At 36.1% G+C, this 24,084-nt stretch overlaps 1 protein-coding gene across 1 annotated transcript; it reads left to right on the top strand.

The window, feature by feature from the left end:
* Positions 1-23,271: 23,271 nt before the first annotated feature.
* Positions 23,272-23,862, top strand: LOC138171004 (microtubule-associated proteins 1A/1B light chain 3A-like). Its single transcript, XM_069100448.1, has 2 exons — positions 23,272-23,312; positions 23,544-23,862. The coding sequence occupies exons 1-2, from the start codon at positions 23,272-23,274 to the stop codon at positions 23,860-23,862; spliced, it is 360 nt and encodes a 119-aa protein (XP_068956549.1).
* The last annotated feature ends 222 nt before the right edge of the window (positions 23,863-24,084 follow it).

The following is a 24,084-nucleotide window of genomic DNA, read 5'->3' as shown; positions in this document are numbered from 1 at the left end:
GCAGAGGTGGCAGAAGCGCAGGTGATTTATACACTGTCACCAACGAAAGGCAGGGTGATGAGGACAGAGAGTAGGGATCTGTGAATCCTTTTCTCTGTGGATAACAGCTCGCTGAAGCTCTAGCAGAGTTGTCCACGCCAAGAAAGAGGATAGATCCACCTCAGGGTTCTGAGCCCACTGGACTAGAGGTTGCTGCAGGGTTTCCCCACCGCCAGTTTCTGTGTCCGCTCCTGCACCTGTTTCAGGCGTCAGCCCAAAGCCCGCTCTCCACATTCCAGCAAAATCCAAACCAAAAGACCGCTGGCAATCCGAATAGGGGCGAGGGAGGTACCAGGGAACGCTGTCCTTCTCGCCAATCACAGCTGCGCGGCCCCATGGATTGACAGGTCCTTCGGGACCACGGGCGGTGCTTACCACTTTGTCCTTTAAAGGAGCTGGCTTTGGGCACTTGAGAAGAAAATGGGACTATGTGTGGTTGCCAGGGACTGGGGTGGGGGTGGGGTTTGGGGGAGAAGATACAGTAGAAAAGAAGATAATTGATTCTGTACCCGATTGAGATGCCTTAGCTGTGCGGTTTGAGGACCCCGTCTCTTAGAGGAGAGGGTGTCGGACCAGCTTAAAGAGTGTGTCTGTGTTGGGTGGGGGGTGCATTCTAGCCCCATTTCCACACTCGGCGGATTGGGGCTCTAGTGATTTCATTTCCAAATCTTGTTCCTGGAGAAAATGGAAACAAAGTCCCAGGGGCTAAGCATCAGTTCTTTTTATTTCACAACAGATCTTGTGCGTTCTCTTTTATGAACCACCAGAGTAACTTGGAGAGGAAGATATGTGTGTGGGGGGAAGCAGGTGGGAAATTTGGGAAGGTGTGGGGGAAATCCCACTTTATTGCGCTAGATCTTTTTACTGTTGGGGGAGGGGGGGAGGGCTGGGAAAAGTGTCTTTCCAGATCACAGATAGATCTTTGTTTTATTAAAACTCTGGAGAGCACTCTTTGTCCATTAAGGCTTCAAGAGCTTTCTTTTACCCTATCAATCAAAACCTAAATCTCCTGGATAAAATGCTCACAATTATCTCATTTCTCTTTTATTCTATTAAAATCTGAAACCAATGTCCCTCCCAGGGGGGAAAAACACAATTTTCAAATTTCACTCCACTACTACCTCAATTTTTTTTCCCCTGGATACACAGCAAACCTAAGGTGCCACCTGAAGAAGCTTTATGCTTACAGTCATTTTAATAGATATTGACATTTTCTGAATCAAACAATGCTTCCCCACCATCTCTATTTAGCCTCCTCTCCCTTTTAAGAAGCTTCTCTGAAGTGATATTGGTAGTTCTCTCTGGACTATTTTGTATTTATTTACTACTTGATAGAAGCATTACAGACATATTTTCATTTATAAGATCACATACATAGAGATGACAGGGACCTCAAAGTAAATAATCCAACCATCATATTTTCCAGATGAGAAAACTGAAGCTCTGATTGATTTGCCCAAGGTGCAGTGAGTAGTGGAGCTAAGATTTAAACTCAGCTGCTCTTGATTCCAGCTCCAACACTCATTCCCCTATTCCACACTCCCTTGTTAATGCACCAAACTTATTGGACAACTACTGTGTGCAGAACATCATACCATGTATTGAGATCAAAGAAGTAGTTTACATATGACACAACATTTGTTTTCATGGGGTTCACAGTTTAGGGGCTTTTCAAACACTGAAATTAATCAATTTATTTATATAACTTATACCCTCAGTGGTTCTGTTCATATTCCAATTTCTCTTTTAGAACACAAGCTACCTTGAGTCAATGGATTATGTCTGTTCAATTCTCTTTGGATATCACTTTGCAGAGTACTTCAAACTGTAATAGTAGAAGAAATACATTACAATGAAAAAAATTAGCCTTAGATTTTTGAATCTGGAAAGCTGGATTTTAATATCAGCTTTACTCATTTCTAGGTATGGGACCACGTGAAAGGTACTTTCCTTCAGTTTCCTTAACTTCAAAATGGGGATAATAATATTTTAGTGGATAGTGGATAGAGAGCCTGTGTTAGAGCCATTTCTTTTTCTCCTCCTTCCCACCCCATTGGAGAAAAACAAAAAAGTCAAAGCCTTTGTAGTATATATGCATTGTTAAGCAAAATATATTCATTATTGTTGTCATTGTTGTGTTGTTCATTCATTTCAATTGTGTCTAACCATAAGCCCATTTGGATTTTCTTGACAAAGATGCTGGAGTGGTTTGCCATTTCCTTCTTCAATTCATTTTACAGATGAGGAAACTGAGGCAAACGGGGTTAAGTGACTTGCCCCAGATCACACACCTAGTAAATGCCTGAGTCCATATTTGAACTCAGGTCTTCTGATTCTAAGTTCAATGTTTTATCTACTATTATACTAAAGTATATTGGCACTGTCCAAAGAAGTTTCATTCATCCAAAGATATTTAACATATCTTCTTTCTGTCAGAAGGTAGGTAACATTCTTCATCATTGGTCTTCTCCATCTCTTTTAAGTACTACTGGATTCTTTAATACTTTGCTTACAATTTTGCTCCTCATTGTGTTCTGAGGGAACCTGGATTTTACTATGTGTTCTGCGGCTAATTTTGTGACTTGAGGAAAGTCTTTTATCCTCTTTCGACCTCAAATTTCTCATTTGTCAAATGTTTTTTTTTTCCTTAATTAAACTATCCCTGAAGACTTTTGAGTTCTAAATGCCATGAGTGCATAAGTTACTACATTTATAGCTATTTGGCATATGGGTCACAATATACTCTTTACTAATGCACACTTCAAAACTCTAGGGTCTATGATTTCCTTGTATGTTACTTGTTCAGTCAGTTTAGCTCATAACTGTTCTGTACTTGTATTCATGAGTGCCTGTTGAACAAATGAAAGTTAAAACCTGGTGGACAATCTTCTGGGATTGAATGAATGTCTCCCAATTTTTCGGTGATTGCTCTTCACATAACAGATGTAACTGGGTGTCACCAGCCTTTCCAAATTAAGGGAAATCTTAGGCTTCCAGAGCCTTTTGTTACCTTTGCAATGATGAGGAATCAAAAGAAGACTATCATGAAGGCTTATCTAAGTACCTTAAAGGCTAAGGTGATTCCATCTATCAACAGGTATAGCTTCCTCTTGATTATATTTTTTTTTAAAAGAGAAAAAAGTGCCATAACAGTGGATAATTAGTGAAAGCACAATTATGCTTACCATCTTTCCCTAATACAGTAGAGAGGCAGGCAATTATGTGGCACAGAAGATAGAGTGCTGCATAGAAAGAGAAGAAAGACCTCAGTTTGAACCCGATATGTAATAGCCAAGTACTTAATAGTTTTGTGTCCTTAGGCATTTCATATAACCTGGTATCCCTTGGTTTCTTCATCTATACAATGAGTATAATAATAGCACCTTCCTTTCAGAATTGTTATAAAGATAAAATAACATTTGTAAACCACTTTACAAATCTCACATTATTTAATGCTAGCTATTATTACTGAACACACTTCACTTTCATTCAATAACTTATTGTTGATATATCATTCAAGATTCTATATATTTATTATTTTTACTGAATTCATTTATATTTTTAGTCTATATGACCTTTTGGATGGCAAAGTCTATATGTTTATTACAAGGCTGGAGTGGCAATTTGGAATTATGACACAATGGATGGAGATTTGGGTTCAAGTTCCATCTCTGATACATCCTGACCGTAAGTATTTAGGGCAATTCACTTAATTAATCAATGCTCCAGATAACTCCTTAAACCTTTTAAGTTACAAATAGATGGGAATCTGCATCTGAAGAGTCAGTTTCCTCCCTGTGACTTTTCACCACAGATGAAATCACATGTTTCTCCCCCCACATCCCCCCCCAAAATCACAAGATTGGAAGTTTAATAACTCAAGGTTATATTCATAGGGCAGGTTCTGTAGTTTCTGAACCACAGAGACCCTAACTCAATTTTTACCATCTGCTGCTAAGTAAATATTCATTTGTTGATTGATGGTTTGAGGTGATTTTCAGTATATCTTAGATATAGTCTTTTTAGTACTTATCTTTTGTAGGTAAAATATAATATCATATTATGATATCTGATATTTTCTTTGTTAATGAAATTAAACTGTTACTAGTAATTAATGCAAGGCTTTTTATTTTGGAAAAGGAAAAATAATTTTCTATATATTTGTCATTGCCCATCAAGATAAATTACTTTCTTCCTTTTATCATATGTTCCTAATTATAATCTTTTATTCCAAATTCATGTCCAGAAGTGGTTAATAGTGTAACACAAATTAACTCCTCTGCTGTATTAATAACCTACTCATTGTAGCTATGGTGAGAATTGTCATTCAGGCATAGCCCTTGACATCCAAGAGCCACACAAATATCTATGTCAACTCTCACTTCCCAAAAAAGAAATTTCTCCTATGAATATATAAAGATGATTAATTTATTACAAAGAATATCTGAACAGTCTCAGTATTCTGAAATTAGCTTAACTGAGAGTGTCTCTCTTGATTTTTATTAATCTTGTGGATTAATATCAGGGTCTTTTGAAATTTAACAGTGTGTATTGTAGTAATATGACAAATTCAATCGATTACCTTTCACACATAAAACACACTCACACACATATAATTATTTGGTATATCACTAGTATATGCTTAATTCATCTGGGACTTAATTCCTTCATGTGAAAAATGAGGGAGTTGTAGTCCATGAACTTTGAGATCTCATCCAGCTCTAAGAAATTTATGTTTGCTTGTTTGGATATTTAATTGATGACACATAAATGCTAATTCAAGTTACTTGTAAAAATAATTGAAAGATAATCCACCCTTGACTTATGTGACAATTGACTCTCCTGGTTCTACTGATGCCTGTTTGTTCCTTTTAACCTTTTCTGGATTATTATGCATCTCTTTCTCTTTAAGCATGAGGTCCCATCAAAACTATGTCTTGTGCTCTCTCAGCTCTTCTCTCTATGCGTTCTTGATAATTACAACATAATCACAACATCTCTCATAGATTGAGTCATTATCTCTATGTTTCAGACTTATAATTAAAAACATCTAGCCTTAATCTCCCTTCCCAATTCTAGACCTACATTGTGATCTACTAGTTTAAAAAAAAACTCTACCAGGAAATAGTAGCTTAAATGGTATTATAGATAGAAGGTGAAACTTAAAGTCAGGAAGACCTGACTTTGAATCCTGCCTCAGAAACATATTAGCTATGTGATCCTAGGCAAGAAACTTCCCTTTTTGGCATCTCAAATTTCTTTTGTGTAAAATAGGGATAATGATAAATTCTACCTAACATGGTTGTTGTACTGATCAACTGTGTTGACATGTATAAAATATTTGCAAACTTTAAAGCAATAAATAAATCCTAGTCATTATTATCATTTCCATTTGGTAGCCCAATCTCAACACATCTCTCAAAAAGTTACTTCTCTAGTTTTTCTTATTTTATTTATTTTATTTTAATCTTATTTAAGGGGCTACATTTTCCCTGTCCTTACAGATTCTGGTCATACATTTCACATCTTAGATGTTTTGTATATTGTAGAAAGATAGCATGATAGAGTGAATATAAAACCTTCCTTGGAGTCAGAAAACCTTGTACTGCATTCTGACCTCTGACACATATTGACTTTATGATCCTGAATGAGTCACTTAACCCTTAGTGCTCTAGGCAACTCTCAAATAAAATGTTATAGAAAAATTTATGATCAGCGCTGGTAGGGAATATTTCTTCACCTAGAGTTCACTGTAGTCCTTTAATAATAAACCTAAAAAATCCTCTCCTTTTCAATTATCTAGCCCATTCATTCTTAACCTGGCATCTGGGAACTTTTTAATTTGGATAACTTTATTTCCATGCATTTTTATTTTATTCATTAAAATGTTATTGTGAGATGTTGATATACTTCACCAGACTTCAAAAGGGGTCCTTGGTACCTCAAAATTCAAGAGCCTAGCTCATAGCATATATGAGGAAATTGAAACCCAGAGATATGAAGTCATTAGTTTAGAGACTCAGGGGTAAGAAATGGGAGAGGCCAGTTTAAACAAGAGTGTTCTGAAGCTAAATCTACTTCCCTCTTTCAACTATAGCACTTCATATCTTTTCAAAGAATGACTTACAGACTTTGTCAGTTATGATCCAGGGGGCAGGAATTCCATCGACTAGTCTCATTCATGGGAAGCTTATTATCTTCTTTAATCCATATTATATAAACATTCCCTTCATCATTGGACAAGTTTAAGTTTGTCCTTAAATCTGTTTCCTCACTTTTGGTTCTGAAAAAAAGTGTTATCTCCAATCTTCTGTGGATCATTTTGCTCTGTCATCTCTGACACTTGCATCAGTCTAAATGTTTAAGAACACCTTTCCTTTATGTTATTTTTTCCTACCAAGATGGCAAGTTCAAAGTCAGATTTACACTAGCTTAAGAGGTCTGTCACATTTCATTGCCCTTCTATCTCAGAGAGAGAAAAGTCTCTTGTCTTTGACTACACAGGCAAGACATATCTTTTCAAAGATCATGTGGAGAAAAATGCTGGAGTTGGGGTGGAAAGACCTTAGTTGAACCCTCTCTATGATGCTTACTAGGTATATCACTCTGCACAAGTCTCTGAATCTCTCTGAGCCTCTGTTACTTCTATAAAACAAATATCAACAGTACCTCAATCACAAAATTACTGAAAACATCAAATCGGATAGTGTATGATAAAGAACGTTGCAAGTCTTAAAGTGTGATAGGGTAGTCAGCAATAAATAATAACAATAACATAATAGATTAAAATAATATTAGTTAATAATAAAAATGGCTAATAATTATTAATCAAGGGGCAGATAGGTGGCTCAATGAGTAGAGCACCAGCCCTGGAGTTGAAATCTGACCTCAGACACAACATTTACTGGCTGTGTGAACCTTGGGCAACTTAACCCCAACTGCCCTGCCCTCCACAATCAAAAAAAAGATAAAAATAATAATTATCAATCAATTTCATGTAACTGTCTGTGATAGTAATAGCAATTAAAGATTCCCCTGTATTGGCTTGGTTTTCAAATTGATTGTGTTAAAACCCAGAGTTTGTTAATCCCACCTGTGAGATGGACTTGTTGATGTGAAAAGAAAGTCCTGAACTGGGAGGAGCTGGTGACGTAAATTTGGAGAGACAAGAGAGAGGCAGAAGAACTTTTTTGGAAGCAGCACCTCGTGGAGGCAGAGAGAGAGACTGAGAGCATTGCTGTGTGCCACTTTGAATTGCCTTGGACTTTTGAGACCTGCCCCCTGAGCTGCCAAGGACTGAGGAGACATGGCTGTTTTGTTGGTACTTTGTCTGTCTGTTTTGATGTTGTTTTGCCAGATTTGTCCACTGGTGAAAGACAGTCCTGTTGTTGAAGAAGTCCTGGAACCTGGCTGCTGGCTAAGAGCTCCTGAGACTGTCCTGCAGACAGAGAGTGAATACTGTCCACTGGTGAAGGACAGTGCTGTTGTTGCAGGGGTCTGGGAACCTTTCTGTTGGTTCAGAAGCCCTGAAGAAGGATTTTCTTGTTGTATGTTTACAGAAATCCTGGGAGAGGGTTTTGCTAATGTTTTCAGGGGTTCTAGGACTGTTCTACAGGCAGAGGATGAATTAATGAAGAGACTGGCAATGTATCTTGTGGCCTTGCTAAACCTTGTCTCCCCAGGAACTAAGATTGCTGAGAACTTGCCTCCTGTCAAGATGAAGAAAAGACTTCCATTTGGGTATTAAGTGCTGTGCTGAAACTTGATGTAACTCTGGGGTAGATTCAATTGTGATCCAGGGGTGGGGAACTTTTGACCTTTTTGTGTTCTATGGTTGAGCAAATGAATGTACTTTACTTATGTTTGGAAACTAATCTCCATTTGAGAAGAGGGGCTTTGTGGTGGACTAAATGAAGGTACAGCCTAGGGGTAAAGTAGTATTTAGAACCAGGACTTTGTAATTGATTGAATGATTGGAAGGTCCTGGGGTGGGGTAGTCCTTGGAGATTATTTAATCACATTTAGTAAAAGCTGTATTTTGAATGATGTCATGTTTTAATCTTCTCTGTTCTTGGTTGGTCACTGAATAAAATGGAGAGCACCTATGCTGGTATTCTGAACCTTGGGAAGTTGCCTTTCCTTGGCATGACATTACACTGTCCCCATGAAAGATCTTCTTGGGGATGTTACTAATTATTTCTCTCTCTATTTGTAGATGTGCCTGAAGAGATAGACTTGTACCAAGCCATTCTTTCCATAGAAAGGCTGTACTATGACTGGTAAGGGCTGAATGCTATTTCTAGACCTTATGTGCTGTTTCTGGCTATGTCACCTCAGTGTATGTATTATTGCTTTGATGCACAAGTGAATTATATTTCACATCATGTTCTCTTGGAACATAATGCCTCCTACTTAGGAATGGCGCTGTTCTTTCAAAGTAAGTGTGTGGTATGTTAGTCCAGGCTAATTAAATGTTATTATATTCTTAAATGCATTCCACAACAGTAAGAAAGGAATTGAATAACATAGTAGAGTAGGGAAACATGGTTTCCATTATGGTTCTAGAAATATTTCATCTATACATGATTTCAATCTCTTTTATGTTAAGGACCACTCATATGGCTGAATGTCTTACTGTACATCTAGATCTTCATCATCTAGATAAAATATTAATGGAGGCATGTATATCTTTTACTGGTGGATATTACGTATACAAATACAAATATATCTTACCATTGGATTATAGTCTGTCAACATCTGAATGTATATTAGTGTGTATATAAATACACACATAAACAAATCATCCTACACCCTAGTCCAATGTCTCATTGCGGCATGAAGGTGACCTTGGATTCAGGAAGATTATACAAGCAGAGTACAAATTTTGGTAGGTTCTTTCAAGTCAGAAAAGAATTTAAATAAAGTTCTGCTAGGCAGTGGACCCAGTGTGTGACCATCACCTGACACTAATTTAGCTAGGATCAGGGAAGCCCCTCAGTAGAAAGTCAACCCCATGTGATAATCCTCCTTTTTAAAGCTACAGTAACTCATGAACATCACCAATGTGTAGAACTGCAATCTACATTGGTGGCAGGAAGTATCCACACTTATGAAATATATGTGTGTGTGTGTGTGTGTTTAGGCAGGGGGTACAAGATAGTAAAATGGGGAATGCAAAAAAAAAAAACCTTAGGTATATGAAAATATAATTCTTTTCTCTAAATCTAAGTTGTTTAAAATCTGACTAAGGTCTGTAACTGGTGTTATTTTGGTGGCCCAAAATTATTATTATGCATTTAGGCCAATGGATTAAAAGAATATCTATATCTATTTATTATATATAGGATCTATCTAGCTTAATTGTGCAAAGGATCTAAGATTTTTATCAGCAATAAGGAATTACCAAGAAGAGAACAACCTTATGCCTTGGAAAGTGAACCCTAAGGAATTACCTGAGGCATATAGAGATTGTGACTAACTCTAGACCATATAGTTAATAAATAAATGTTAGGGGCAGCATTTGACTCCAGGCTTTCCTGGTTTCAATCTCAGTAATCTTACACTTACACTATCCTGCCTCTTTTTATGTTTGTGAGTCATGGAACACTATAGTTAAGGAGGAACTAAAAATGATTATCATGCAGCTCTGTTTGCCTCAGTTTCCTCATCTTTTGTTGTTGTTCAGTCATTTTTATCATGTCCAAAACTTTGTGGCTCCATTTGGGGTTTTCTTGGCAGAGATACTGGAGTGGTTAGCCATTCTCTTCTCCAGTATATTAAATTGAACAGCTGTTAGGTGATTTGCCCAGGGTCACACAGCTAGTTTCTAAGACCAAATTTGAAATTAGGTCTTCCTAATTCCTGCCTTAGCATTCTATTCACTGAGCCATCCAGCTGCCTCTAAAGTATGGCTACCTTGCTTCTTAATACTGATTTGGTTACCCAGAAACTAACTGCTACCCACTCCAAATGACTGTGCATGTGGCTATTAAAATTACATAACTCTTCTCAATTCCACCCTCCTAATTGTCCTTCACCCAAAATTCAGACTTCATAGAATTATTATAGAAATGTACAAGAATATATACCCTGTTTCCACTAATCTCAGAATACACATCATATCTTAGCTTCTGACATGTGCTGGCTATGTCAATCTAGACAGTTCATTTGATGTCTCAAGACTATAATCAAGTCTAAGAATATATTTTTTTCTAAGAATACAGGGATCTGCATTGGTAGAAGGAGTTTATTCCCTCAAGATGTCCACATTACAATGAAATTACATGTGTGATCCCTGTCCCAATCCTTATGGTCAAGTTACACAGCCTGGATAGGTTCAAACTGTACCTCTGAAGTTCCAGAACAAGAGTAATTATTTTTAACTTGATATAAATTGATGCTGGTTCAACCAACTGGTAATTTTCTTGAAACTCAATGTATACCATACAAGTAGGAGAATTAAACACAAGAATAAGTTACTGATTAAATAGCATAACAGTAATCCACTAGAGATAATAGGATTGCAATAAAGGAAGTGTTTATCTCTTAAAACCAGGGTTTATTTCATTACCATCAGAGAAATTGATGCAACTTTAATTTTTACTAATAACAATTGTCTGTCAAATCATTTTGGTGAACTATTATCTTGAAAGCATAGATTATAGTGATGCAAGGTCCCTTGGAGGCACATGGGCCACATGTTAGCCTAACTAAAGCCTGAAGAATCTCAACAACATCCATGGCAAGCCACTTGAAGACTTTCAGTGGTCCTTAAAGCAATCTAGTATACACTTAAATCACTCTAAGTTTTGGAGTGTTTCCTTAAATTCAATCAAAAGTTCTAGTTCTTTCTACAGAAGCCACGTGTACATGTTTAAAACTATCATCACGTTATTAATTGCCATAATGTTTACACATCTTTTTTTCCAAGCTAAACTTTCATACTTCTTTCAATGTTTATGTAGATAATATGTTTCCCCCTAATCCATAGGGCCTCCCCTATTTGCCGACTTATTTAATTACAGCAGAGGATGTCTGTAAAGGAAACTGATGATTAAGCTATTAAAATTTATTCCTTGTAAATGTTTCTTTTTGAAGCAAAGTATTGGGCTTGGCTATTTCTTCTTGACCTTAGAGAGGCTTGTATCTAAAACTATAATATAGTAGAAAGAGATAAATATGACAGGCCAGCATAAGAATTTAACCAGATAGTATCTGAAATATGATTAGGGAAAAGATAGTATAATAGGTAGCAAGAGAGAAATAATCGTGCTTTTATTTTTTTAACCTTGATTTCATTATTGTGGTCACCCCCTGCGTTTGTATATATCACAAGCTACTCACATCTTTTTATCTTGAGTTTTAAACATGCCCTTCCACAATAATACTCTAAATAGCCTATTCAGTGCTCTTGAAGCTTTACTAATAAAACTAAATAACTAAAGTTCTTTTAAAATTCCATGTGTCACATAGTCTATCCCTTTGGTAACTTCCCAGTTTGGCTATTCTTCCTCCTGCATACATATACTTGCTAATGTCTTTTATTTCTCTAGCACCTCATTGTCTTGCATCTAGTAAACACTTAAGAAATGCTTGTTGAGTTGAATCAATGTACAAATAATTACTAATATAAATATACATACCATGCCTCATTCCTTTGCAATTTTTTTTGACAGCATTGTATTATCTGATGAACAAAGTATGGAATGAAACTGGGAGAATATTTTTGAAAAATAGATGGCCTTTTGCAAAATAATGCAACTTGTAGTCATTGAAAATTAAAGGTCGTACCCACAGAGATGTCCACTGTTACCAACATGGTCAGAAATTATGTAGAAAAAAAAGAGATGTATTTTCACATACTTATATTTTCTTTCTCTGTCACAATGAAGATTAGTGAGTCTGGAAAAAGGACTTATAAGAAATCATGTGATATGTTCCCATATGTGTAGACCTGGCCATGGGGAACAACATTTTTAGTTTATAGTGTGAGTATATCCATGCACATGTAGCCTGCAGTATTTTCTAACAGTATCATCCATGGCACTTTTATAGCAAAAGGGAGAATAAGGCACCATTCAAATAGAGATATATAAAGTTTTCCATGAAGATTATGTGGGGAGATAAAAGGAAAAGAAAAACATCCTTCTGAGACCAGTGTTCCATTAAGTCTTAGAATAGGATGCCTTTGCTGTATATAATCTGCAAATACCTTGATCTTGTCCACATTTTTGTTCTACCTTTCTCTCATGCATAGTAAATGCTCTCATTTCCAGAGTGGCTATAGCATTCGCCAAGAGACCATCAAGTTGAGAATTTTCAAGCCTGAAAACTTCAACTGTTCAGGAAGCTATCATCACTAAGTATATGATGTCGATAAAATGGCTATTATTTTAGAAGCCTTTCTGTGATTAATGATCATAATGCCTAAAAGCAATTCTATCCCTAAATCCTTTACAGAATTCAGTATTGTCCTTTCTTGCCATTATTCAAATGATACCCAGTACTCCAATTTCTTTTTGCTTTAAAATCTAGGAATTATGATCTTTCAACAGTCTGATCTCATGTAATTTTTCTCTGACTTAGATGTATCTTAGAGGGTTAAGAAGGTCTTAAGAGAGGAGGAAAAGAATATGGAGAAGAGCAGTGCTTGTTAGTTTAATGAAATGATCATATGATATATTGCTATTGGCTTTTAAATCAGACTTTGCAAGTAATATTTCAATTATACATGGATTCCTTGTTTCTGGTGTGTGTGTGTGTGTGTGTGTGTGTGTGTGTGTGTACTTGTCTTTCCATGAGAATTCTGTTCAAATACTCATTAAGGTCACTGTTCAAGAGAGATTATCAATTCATTTATCTCATGTAATCATTCTTTAGCATGAACACTAATGCCCTTTAAGTGAAACATGTTATTATAAAGCTTTGTTTACTCTTAAATAATGGAACATGTTGTGATATCATTTCCCAGACTCATTTGATCAGGGAATACTTTTAGGCCTTTAAAGTATTAAAGGACCATGTTAGCCTCTGTCTTTAGAGAACATACCTGGGATCATTGAAAATGAAGGGAAACTAGAATACTAAATATTTCACTCCAAAACTAAATCCTGTGGTCTAACTTTGGACAATGAGTTATGAAAATTAATCAGACAAGATCAGGGACCATACTTTCAATTGCTGGGCTAATACTAAAAGGCTTTCCAACTCAAAAGGATCTATCAAGAAGCTAGGTAAAGTTTCATGGTAAAATGAAACAAAAGAACAGAGATATTACTACATTACTATGTAAAAAAATCAGATGATGCATGAATATTGTTAAATTTCTTATTATAAAACAATAAATGATTTCATTCTTATCATTAAATGTTAATACCCATAAGAGGGGAAGACATTTAGAACCATGCTTCCATTAGTGTAGGCCTTTCAATTCTCTCCACTGATACATCTGGGAAACTAATCTATGACTTTAGTCTTAAGGATCTATTTAAGAGTCTTTGAATATAGTTGTTGCTTTTGTTGGGTCACTTCATTCATGTCCAACTCTTCATGACCCCATTTAGGGTTTTCTTGTCAAAGGTGCTGGACTGTTTTACCATTTTTTTTTCTCTAGCTCATTTTTCAGAGTAGGAAACTGAAATGAACAGTGTAAAGGTGACTTGCTCACAGTTGCACAGCTATTAAGCATACAATAACATTTTAAAATTTACCAGGCTCTTACCAAAACTTCTGTGGATGTAAATAGTATGAGAATCATCCTAATTTTATAGATGAAGAAACTGAGGTTCAAGGATTTTAAATTATTTGTTAATGGTCCCACATCTAGTATACTATGACAACTATGTTACAACAGCAATTGAAACCTATTTGTGTCTACTACCTCCAAATCTAATGCTCTTTTTTACCATACTGTCTGAAAGTTATGAAATGATTCATCTTGTGCTTCTACAATGACAGGTATTGGTGAATGCAGATGAAAAAAATATTCAGGAGTTAAGACTTATCAGTCTATTGATGAGCTCTAATTAGAAGTATCATGCAAGTGGATTTGGTGAACAGTATTTTCTCTTTATCCAGAATGTCTCACAATTCACAAAGTACTGGGAATATTGATTTGTACTTAACTGTCATGATGATGGCTTTGGGACATGCTCTATAATTGAACTCAGCAGCATCAGTCAACCTTCTGAATTGGGTTCACTAGATTTGTATTGAGTTCATGATGATGAAAGGACAAGGAAACTGATGAGTTTTAATACATTTCCAGTTCAAATGAAGGTGAGCTATTAAATATCTTATAATTGAACAATGATTCTACTTTAGTGGATTTTGCTAAGTTCACCCTATAAAATACCACAGATGAACTGTCAGAGTATGATAGTAGTTAGAAAATAAAATGTATGACAAATACATTTTGGAAGTCTTAATAATAATATTAAGTAGTAGAATTTCTCTTTATTTCTGTTAAAGTTAGATCTTTTGGAGACATATTTTCTAACTCATGTCCCCATAAAAATAGAATTAGCTTTATTATAATAAATATTAGCATGAAATTCAGATTTGTATCTGAGTGACTAAATGATTACTCACATTCCTGCTATCCTCTTTAACAAATGCCAAAGGTATATAGTATTTTCATATGATATATAGATTTTGATAATTGGATTCTTAATTGATTGAAATATTGAATCCTTAACTTTCACTCTGAGGGTATGAGAGAAATTTTCTATATTTGAAGGAGAGATATAACTTGTCTGTTACTATTCACCACTCCATGTCACTTAGTCAATTAACACATGGAAGAGTTCCTCTGGTATAACAGAAAGATTTCAGGAATTCCAATCATAAATGACAGTGCTCAAGTCTGGATTCTCCTCCTTATTGACTTTACAACCTTGGGAAAATCATTTAATCTCCCTGGGTCTGTTTCCTCATTTGTAAAATAAAGAAATTCAACAAATATTTAAACTATTAGGTCAAAAACAATATTCTAGTCTTAGGGACATAATGCAAATGTGAATTAGTCTGTGCCCTCATGGATATTACATTATCCTGAGAGGTTCAATTCACTATACATTTTATACTTTATAAATATTTGTTGGATTGTATTGTGGAATTTAGGAAAGCTGGATGAGTTCTCACAAAAAAAGCAGCCCTTCTCCCTTACAAGTACTCAGGAAAAGATGGGAAAAAAGAATACTAGAACAATTAATAATTAAAAAATCCAGAAGAAATTTCATTAAATGTGTTTTCCCAGCATGAGTCCACACAGAGAGACATCCAGAGACTTTCAGTCACTATGCAAGGAGACCATTGAAAACACAGCATGTAGAAACCTTCCAGCTTGGAAATGAGGCGTCAGCCAAGGAAACCTAGAGCCTGTAGCTGTGTAGGTTATAGAAGCAAAAGGAAATTCACACAAGGGGAGAACCAGAAAGTCCTGGAAACTTCAGCTCTTTCTCTTTAACCTCAAACCAGGCAGAGGATTCTGGGAAGATGGTGGCGTAGCTCAGAAAATTCCTAGCTCTCAAGATTTTTCCCCATAAAAGAGTAAAAATAGCACCTTAGGTTCAAAAAGTGTAGGTGGAGATAAATAAGAACAGGGGCATAACCAGGGTCCTGCTGGGACAATTTGAGAAGATCAGAAGAAAAATCCCAGGATGAGGTTTGGTCCCTGTGAAGAGTAAACACCTCCAGGCTAGGTTCCATTTTAAGAGCAAACAGTAAACATCTTAACAAGTGGAAATCGCTGGGGGCAGTTGGTTTGAAAAGGGTGTCTGGGTCCCAGCCATCATAACTTTTACCCCTGGGATAGTGAGAGGAGTTGGGTGTCTAAGTTCAGGAAGATTGAGAGAACTTATGCTGACAAGGAATGCCAGACCCATATGTGCTGTGAAGAGCAGTAGGGTTGAGAAGCAACCCTGGTGAATGCAAAAGTGGGGCAGAAAACCCCTGACTGTGGGCATTTACAGGAGGTGGAGGTTTGGCTTTTGTTGCAGGCTAGAGGGGAACACTGAAGATCTGGGGCAAGAGGCACCATTTCCCACAACTCAGAGGTAGAGATGATTATAAAAATTAAGCTATTACCACAAAAATAATGCACAGGCAAAGGAGAAAGAATCCAACCATAGAAAACTATTATGGGAATGGAGATGACCAGGGTTCATCTTCAGAGAGGGATACTGAAGTTAAGAAAACTCCAAAGAATAATGTCAATTGGTTACTTGCCCAAAAACAATTCTTAGGAGATCTTAAAAAACACTTTAAATATCAAATGACAGAGATGGAGGAAAAAAAACTAAAAAAAATAAGAATAATAAAAAAAAACCCAAGAAGGGTTTCAATCAATTATAAAAGGAGATCCAGAATCTTAAGGAAGAAAATGATAACTTGAAAATTAGAATTAGACAAAGTAAAGCTAGTGAAATTATAAGAGATCAAGAAATTATTAAAGAAAATATGAATAATGTAAAAATAAAAGAAAAATGGAAATATGTTATAAGAAAAAGAACATATTTGGAGAATAGATCAAGAAGAGAAAACATAAAAATAATTTGACTAACAGAAAGTTATGATCAAAAAAAGAATCTTGATACAACAATACAAGAAAGAATCAAATAAAATTGTCCTTGAAGCATAGAACAAGGAGGGGGGAGAATAGAGATAGAAAAAAAATTTATTGATCACTGCTTAAAAGAGATACTATAAAGAAAATTCATAGGAATATCATAGTCAAATTCTAAGACCCCCAGCTCAAGGAAAAAAAAAACTTAAAAGCTTCAAGATTAAAACAATTTAAATATGGTGGTGCCACAATTAGAATTACAAAAGACCTAACAGTGGAGACATTAAATGACTGTAGGTCTTAGAACACAGCATATTGAAGAACTGGGGCTCTGGCCAAAAATAACATACCATGCAAATTTAAGAATTATCATGAATAAAAAAATGGACATTTAATAAACTCTCATACTTTCAAGACTTTGTTTAAAAAAAAATCCTGAACTTTATAGAAGATTCAACATACAAGAACCAAAAGAAATAATAATGTACTTAACAAAGACTGATTATAATGGATTCCTTAAGGACAGACTTTACTTTTTATATATGTAAAATTCACACCTAATATGATTATCAATAGTTGGATAGTTATTAAGAAAGATTGGGTTAACCCTGAGTATGATATGAATTTCAGAAAAAACCATTTAGAAGCAGCTTAAAAGAGTAATTATTTTATACAAACGAAGTGTAAGAGAAATAATTGATACAGAGGAATTTGATGGGGAGGAGGTCTGGTAGATCTGGTAATGTACTTTCATCAGGAAATGGGTTTAAGAAGGAACAATACATATATATTTAGAAGAGTATAAAAGTCTTCTAAATTAAGGAGAAATAAAACAGTAAGGGTATAGGCAGGGGCAGAAGACAAGGGAGGGATCTTTAGAGGAAAGGGTGAGGTAATAGATAAGAGGGGGCCAGATAAGGGTGTTTAGATGTATGGGAATGGGAGGAGAGGGGAGGGATTATTGGAGGGGGTTGGAGACTCAAGGGGGGCAAAGTAGTGGGTAGAAGTGAATTAGAGGAGGCAAGAAGGATAGGAAACAAGAGATATGCACATATATAAAAACAAAAATCAGGAGAAGAATAGGTTTGGGAAAGTATATATATATATATATATGTGTGTGTGTGTGTGTGTGTGTGTGTGTGTGTGTGTGTGTATGTAAATATCTATAGCTATAGAGAAACATATCTAAACTTTGTTGAATCCTTCTGGGGTATGGGGCAGGGTATGTATATAATTCTAGCTATCGAAAACATCTAAACTTTATTGTGACCTTCTGGAGGGTGGTAGGGAGAGGAAGAAAAAGAACAAAAAAAAAGTGCACAGCAGAGAACAAAAGAAAACTTACGAGTAAGCAAAGAAAAGATGAATGATTATCAACACAAGTATTTTTATTATAGAAGCTTTCTTGAAATGAATATTTATTTTTACATATTTTGAATCCTCTCATGTTCTGCTATGGACATGGAATGCTTTTTTTTCTTTCTAACTTTGTATTTATGTTCCAATATTTAAGTTTATGATATGATTTTGTTAAAATTAAAAAAATAATTTTATTTAAAAATAATAAACTCATACCAGTATTGAAGGACAGCAAAACTGAGAGAGTTAGGGCAATGTTCATTCTGTACTCTAGATCAGATTGCTTAGTGTGCTGAAAGTTTGTAATTAGTTTGAATTGCCTTTGAGATCCCTAAAGAATATAGCATTGATGTTCCAACAAAGAAATGGCAGGATTTTAGATAATACATCCAGAACAAAAGAGGCTTTGATTTCTTCTAGAAGTATATAAGAGTAGCCATCACACAAATCCCCAACTAAGAAAATACAGGTGGAATGCAAATAAGCCAAAGTATAATATCAATATTAAAGAAACTTTTTTGCATCTGGGAACACTTAAGACACAAACTTTTAGGAAGAGAATAAATTCACAACATCTGTGACCAAAGCCTCAAACAAAAACAGCTTTTCCAAAAAGTCTACTAGAATTCCTAGAATAATGAAATTAAAATTCAAGAGGGAAAACAAATTGATTATTCCAGAAATTAAATAAGTTTTAAAAAGGAAACAACTGGAAGCAGAATAAAAAATTTGGGACAAGAAGTACAAAACTTTACCTAAATAACAGAATCCCTGAAAATTTGAATGGATCAGAAAGAAAGAAATTATTCCATGAGATAACAAAAAAAAATTACGAGGACAAAATTAAAAGGTTTAAAAAATAGGAGTTTGAGATTTTTTTTAAACAAATACACTTGTCCAGGAGAAAAATCTAAGAATCATCAGACTAACAAGGTTTTGAAAACTATGATAAAAAAATTCTAGAGATCACATTTGAAGAAATAATTCATGAAAACTTCCTAGACTTGTAACATCTAGTCAAAAAGTGATATCAGTAACCCAAATGATAATTTCAATCAATATTACTGACAAAATACAGAATTTCTAAGTTAAAGAAAAATGCTGGAAGTAACTAGAACAAAAAGAACCAATAATTCACAGTCAGTGCAACACAAGCCTTGGCATATGTTACAAAACCAAAGAGGGGAGCTTGGAAAAGGAATGGGCTTATAAAATAAATGTTTAAAAAGAAGACTAACAAACCTGCAAAAACTGTGTATGCAGGGGGGTGTAGGGTGAAAATGTACCTTTAACACCATAGAAGACTTCCCAATATTTCTGATAAAATGAACAGAGCTGAGTAGAATCTTTAAAATGCAAACATAAAAGTCAAGAGAATACAAATTAGAAAATACATTTGAACATTTTAAAGTGACTCTGTATGTTATGATGAATTGCTAATATTCTAGTGGGAGGGATCAGAAAGCTTAGGTCTTCAAGAATAATAGAGGGAATTAAATAAGACATAGTATCTGATAGTAATTTAAAACAAGATAATCTTAAAAAAAAGAAATAAAAGAGAAGGGGAAAGGAATATACTAGGTAATAAAAGGGGAAGGGTGGGTAGAACTCACTACCTCATATAATCAGGGTTATAAGTAAGAAGACAGTGAAATTCCCAAGACAGTGAAAGGGGATGGGAGGAATTATTCTCACATGAGAATAATTCCTTGGTATAGTAAAAAGAATTCTGGGTTTGGAGTGCTATTTACATGTTTGATTCCCAGCTCTTCCACCTATTAGTTGTATGACTTTGAGCAAGTCACTGTATTTCTTTGTTTCCATTTTATCATCTATAAAATGAAAAAGGTTGACCTAGATAATGTATAATGTCCTTAACAACTTTACAACATCATGATGATTTGATCTGAGCAGACTGTACTAAATAATCTCTAAAACTCTATCCAGTTCTAGTATTCCATTAGTTGAAAGATTTCTTGAAAATTTTTTATTGTTCCAAGGAATTACTAGGAGCTATAAATATGTCTGTCATGAAAAAAATCAAAAACAAATAAAATAGTTTTTACTTTTTTCATGACAGACATGTTTGACATTCCCTACTCCCACTTCTTGAAGAAACAACTTTCAGAGCTAACATTTCTTTATTTGTAAAATGAAGAATTGGAAAAAAAATACAAATTCTCTTCAAGTTTTCTCTTAAGCTTTCAATCACTATAGAAAAATAATTATTCATTATCATTTCCTGACTCCCAAAAGTCACAAAATGTGACTTAGAAAGAAATATCGTAATTATTTTTTTTCACTAAACTTGTGGTATAGGAAAACTACTAGTGAATACCTTTTTTGCAAGAATGCCGGTCAGTGTTTCCTGAAATTTAAAGACTTAGAGAGTTGTTCGAGGTGCTGAGAAGTGTAGTGACTTGCTCAGATTCACATAATCAGCAAAATTGAAAGTGGGACTTGAATGCTGGCCTTCCTCAGTCCATGAACCACTTTCTATTCCTGATTCTGTGATGTGTTGGTAATTTTAGTGATGCTGATTATTTCCATTCTTTTAAAATTTCCATTTCAATAACTTTAGGCCTTCCCTCAGTGCTTCACATATCTGTGCTTTAGTCAGTATGAGAAACCACTTTAATGATGAGCTTCTTCAAACCTGTCTAGAATAAAACTTAAACAATGAAGATACATTACATAGTTTAATTCTTTTTCAGCCTTGTAGAACCTGTTATAACACACTCTACTTCCATAGGCTTTTAGACTCAGTTTCTTCCATGCTATGATGATGTATAAGCAGAGCTTTAGAGGAAGTAGTCTTTGTTTTTTTGCATATAATATTTTTATGATTTAAACCCTACAAACTCTTCTCAAAAGCATGACTTCTTCCCTTTTGACCTGTCTCTATGCTAGAAGAATGGAGTTTCCTTTGAGGGAGAATAATTTCTGCAACATCTACTATCATGGTGTTAATTCTATAGTACTTGAGGCTCCACCCCTATATTTTCTAATAAGAAATCAGTAATAAATACTCAGCCCTAAATATTTACTAAAAATTTAATGTGAATATTACATTTTAATAATATTGTGACCATAAAATTGGATCACACTTTCTCACCAGTTACTACTGTGTTGGTGGGGAAGGTGGGCACATACTCAAGTCTCAGGATTATAAAGCCCACATATGGGGAATACATATGGTCAAGGTAATCTACAACTTCTGTCTCAGGAATTGTACATAAAAATTGCCTGCTGAGTTTATCAATTTTTAAAAAATGATAATTGAGCTGATTCATGCTGTGCTGGACTATCTACTTTCCAACAACCACAAGCCCACTGGGTATAACATTTTAGCTGGATGAGTCATTCTTCTGAGTTTCTTCTCTGATGTTCTCCTTCTAAGTTATTCCACTGCTGAGATGAACTTGGTCCTTGTGATAGTAATGGCAATTAAAGATTCCCCTGTATTGGCTTGGTTTTCAAATTGATTGTGTTAAAACCCAGAGTTTGTTAATCCCACCTGTGGGATGGGCTTGTTGATGTGAAAAGAAAGTCCTGAACTGGGAGGAGCTGGTGAGGTAGATTTGGAGAGACACTAGAGAGAGGCGGAAGATCTTTTTGGAAGCAGCACCTCGTGGAGAGAGAGAGAGACTAAGAGAATTGCTGGTGGCCGCTTTGAATTGCCCTGGACTTTTGAGACCTGCCCCCTGAGCTGCCAAGGACTGAGGAGACATGGCTGTTTTGCTGGTACTTTGTCTGTCTGTTTTGATGTTGTTTTGCCAGATTTGTCCACTGGTGAAAGACTGTCCTGTTGAAGAAGTCCTGGAACCTGGCATTTGGTTAAGAAGTCCTGAGACTGTCCTGCAGACAGAGAGTGAATACTGTCCACTGGTGAAGGACAGTGCTGTTGTTGCAGGGGTCTGGGAACCTTTCTGTTGGTTCGGAAGCCCTGAAGAAGGATTTTCTTGTTGGATGTTTACAGAAATCCTGGGAGAGGGCTTTGCTAATGTGTTCAGGGGTTCTAGGACTGTTCTACAGACAGAGGATAAATTCATGAAGGGACTGGCAATGTATCTTATGGCCTTGCTAAGCCTTGTCTCCCCAGGAACTAAGATTGCTGAGAACTTGCCTCGTGTCAAGATGAAGAAAAGACCTCCATTTGGGTATTAAGTGCTGTGTTTAAACTTGATGTAACTCTGGGGTAGATTCAATTGTGATCCAGGAGTGGGGAACTTTTGACCTTATTGTGCTCCGTGATTGACAAATGAAGGTACTTTACTTATGTTTGGAAACTAATCTCCATTTGAGAAGAGGGGTTTTGTGGTGGACCAAATGAAGGTATAGCCTAGGGGTGGAGAAGTATTTAGAACAGGGACTTTGTAATTGATTGAATGATTGGAAGGTCCTGGGGTGGGGTAGTACTTGGAGATTATTTAATCACACTTAGTAAATGCTGTAATTTGGAATGATGTCATGTTTTGATCTTCTCTGTTCTTGGTTTGTCACTGAATAAAATAGAAGGCACCTATGCTGGTATTCTGAACCTTGGGAAGTTGCCTTTCTTTTGGCATTACATTACAGTCCTTGACAACAGCTATAGCATCTGTCACTTCTACCTTCTTAGCTGATACCTTCAACTGAAGCAGCATCATTTCGGAAGTAGTTCATTTAGGAAAATATAGTGAATCTTCTTTACATTTATAGAAAGCCTCTCCAATTTTGTTCATTTGCCAAATTCTTCTTATTCACCTCTCAGCAAAAGATGAGAAATTCAGAAAATTTTCTTCAGTTTTCTCTTCTCATCCTTACTCTTGTCTACTCTTTTTTTTTTTCAGAAATAAGTGGTAAACTGCAGAAAATATAAAGTAATAGGGAGTCTACCTTTCAAGACAAACCTAGAGATTATAGGAAGAAAATTACAAATTGCTTTTTAAACAAAATACAGGTGTAAGTGAAAAAATATTACTTGTTCATGGGTAAGCCAAACCAATATAATAAAATGACAATGCTAAGTTAATTTACTTATTTATCACTATACCAATCAAATAACTAGAAACTAGAAAAAATAATGACAAAATTCATATGGAAGAATAAAAGGCAAAAAATATCAAGGGAATAAATGTAAAAAAAAAAAAAAAACCATGGGAGTGGCTAGGTGGCACAGTGAATGGAACACCAGCCCTGAAATAAGGAGGACCTGAGTTCAATTGGCCTCAGACAATTAACACAAAAGACTAGCTGTGTGACTTGGGGCAAGTCACTTAATCCCAATTGCCCTACCTTCCCCCCCTCCAAAAAGAAAAAAAAGTAACATGACAGAAGACAGTCCAGCAGTTACAGATTTCAAATTACGGTACAATGTAGTAATTATCAAAACAGCTTGATACTGACCAAGAAATAGAGTGATGGGGGCGGGGGAGGGGGCTGGCTCAGCGCCAGGGGAGAGCCTGGGCTGCGGCGAGGGTCGCTGGGTGCACCCGCCCCACCCCAGCCTGGCCGTCGGAATCTGCCTCTCCACCCAGGCGGGGGTGCCCTGGACCCATGTCTAGATCGTCTGATTCTGTGCTTGGGGTTTGGCCGACAGATGCAAGGAAGTGCAGCAGATCCGCAAGCAGCACCCCAGTAAGATCCCAGTGATCACTGAGCGGTACAAAGGGGAAAAACAGCTGCCTGTCCTGGACAAGACCAAGTTCCTTGTCCTTTACCATGTCAACATGAGTGAATTAGTGAAGATCATCTGGCGAAGACTCCAGTTTAACCCCACTCAGGCCTTCTTTCTGCTGGTAAACCAGCACAGCATGGTGAGAGTCTCCACACCCATCTCAGAGATCAATGAGCAGGAGAAGGATGAAGATGGCTTCCTCCACATGATTTATGCCTCCCAAGAGACCTTTGGCTACTGAGCAAAATGGGGCAGGGAGTATCCTGGCCCTGGGAGGATAGCAGCTGGGGAGGAGGGCAACCCAGCCCCCTACTCCAGAACTATAAAGCTGCCTCTACCCCCTTTCTGGGAGCCTTCCCCAGGACCCAAAGCAGGAGTAGTTGGCTTAGATCAATGCCAAACTAAGGACTTTTCCCACCCAGGGCTGGAACTGAACAGAGGATATCCTGTGTCAACAAGGAAT

This window comes from Petaurus breviceps, unplaced genomic scaffold (genome assembly GCF_028583685.1).
Source record: "Petaurus breviceps papuanus isolate PSGF00001 unplaced genomic scaffold, PetGlider_PUasm1.0 126, whole genome shotgun sequence".
NCBI classification, from domain to species: Eukaryota; Metazoa; Chordata; class Mammalia; order Diprotodontia; family Petauridae; genus Petaurus; species Petaurus breviceps.
The sequence above is the reverse complement of the archived record's forward strand: the minus strand, read 5'-3'. Positions and strand labels throughout refer to the sequence as shown.

Coding starts and splice junctions, on each gene's coding strand:
- LOC138171004 (XM_069100448.1), top strand. CDS start 23,272: ATGACAGAAGACAGTCCAGCAGTTACAGATTTCAAATTACG. Junction 23,313..23,543: donor GTTACAGATTTCAAATTACG/GTACAATGTAGT, acceptor TTTGGCCGACAG/ATGCAAGGAAGTGCAGCAGA.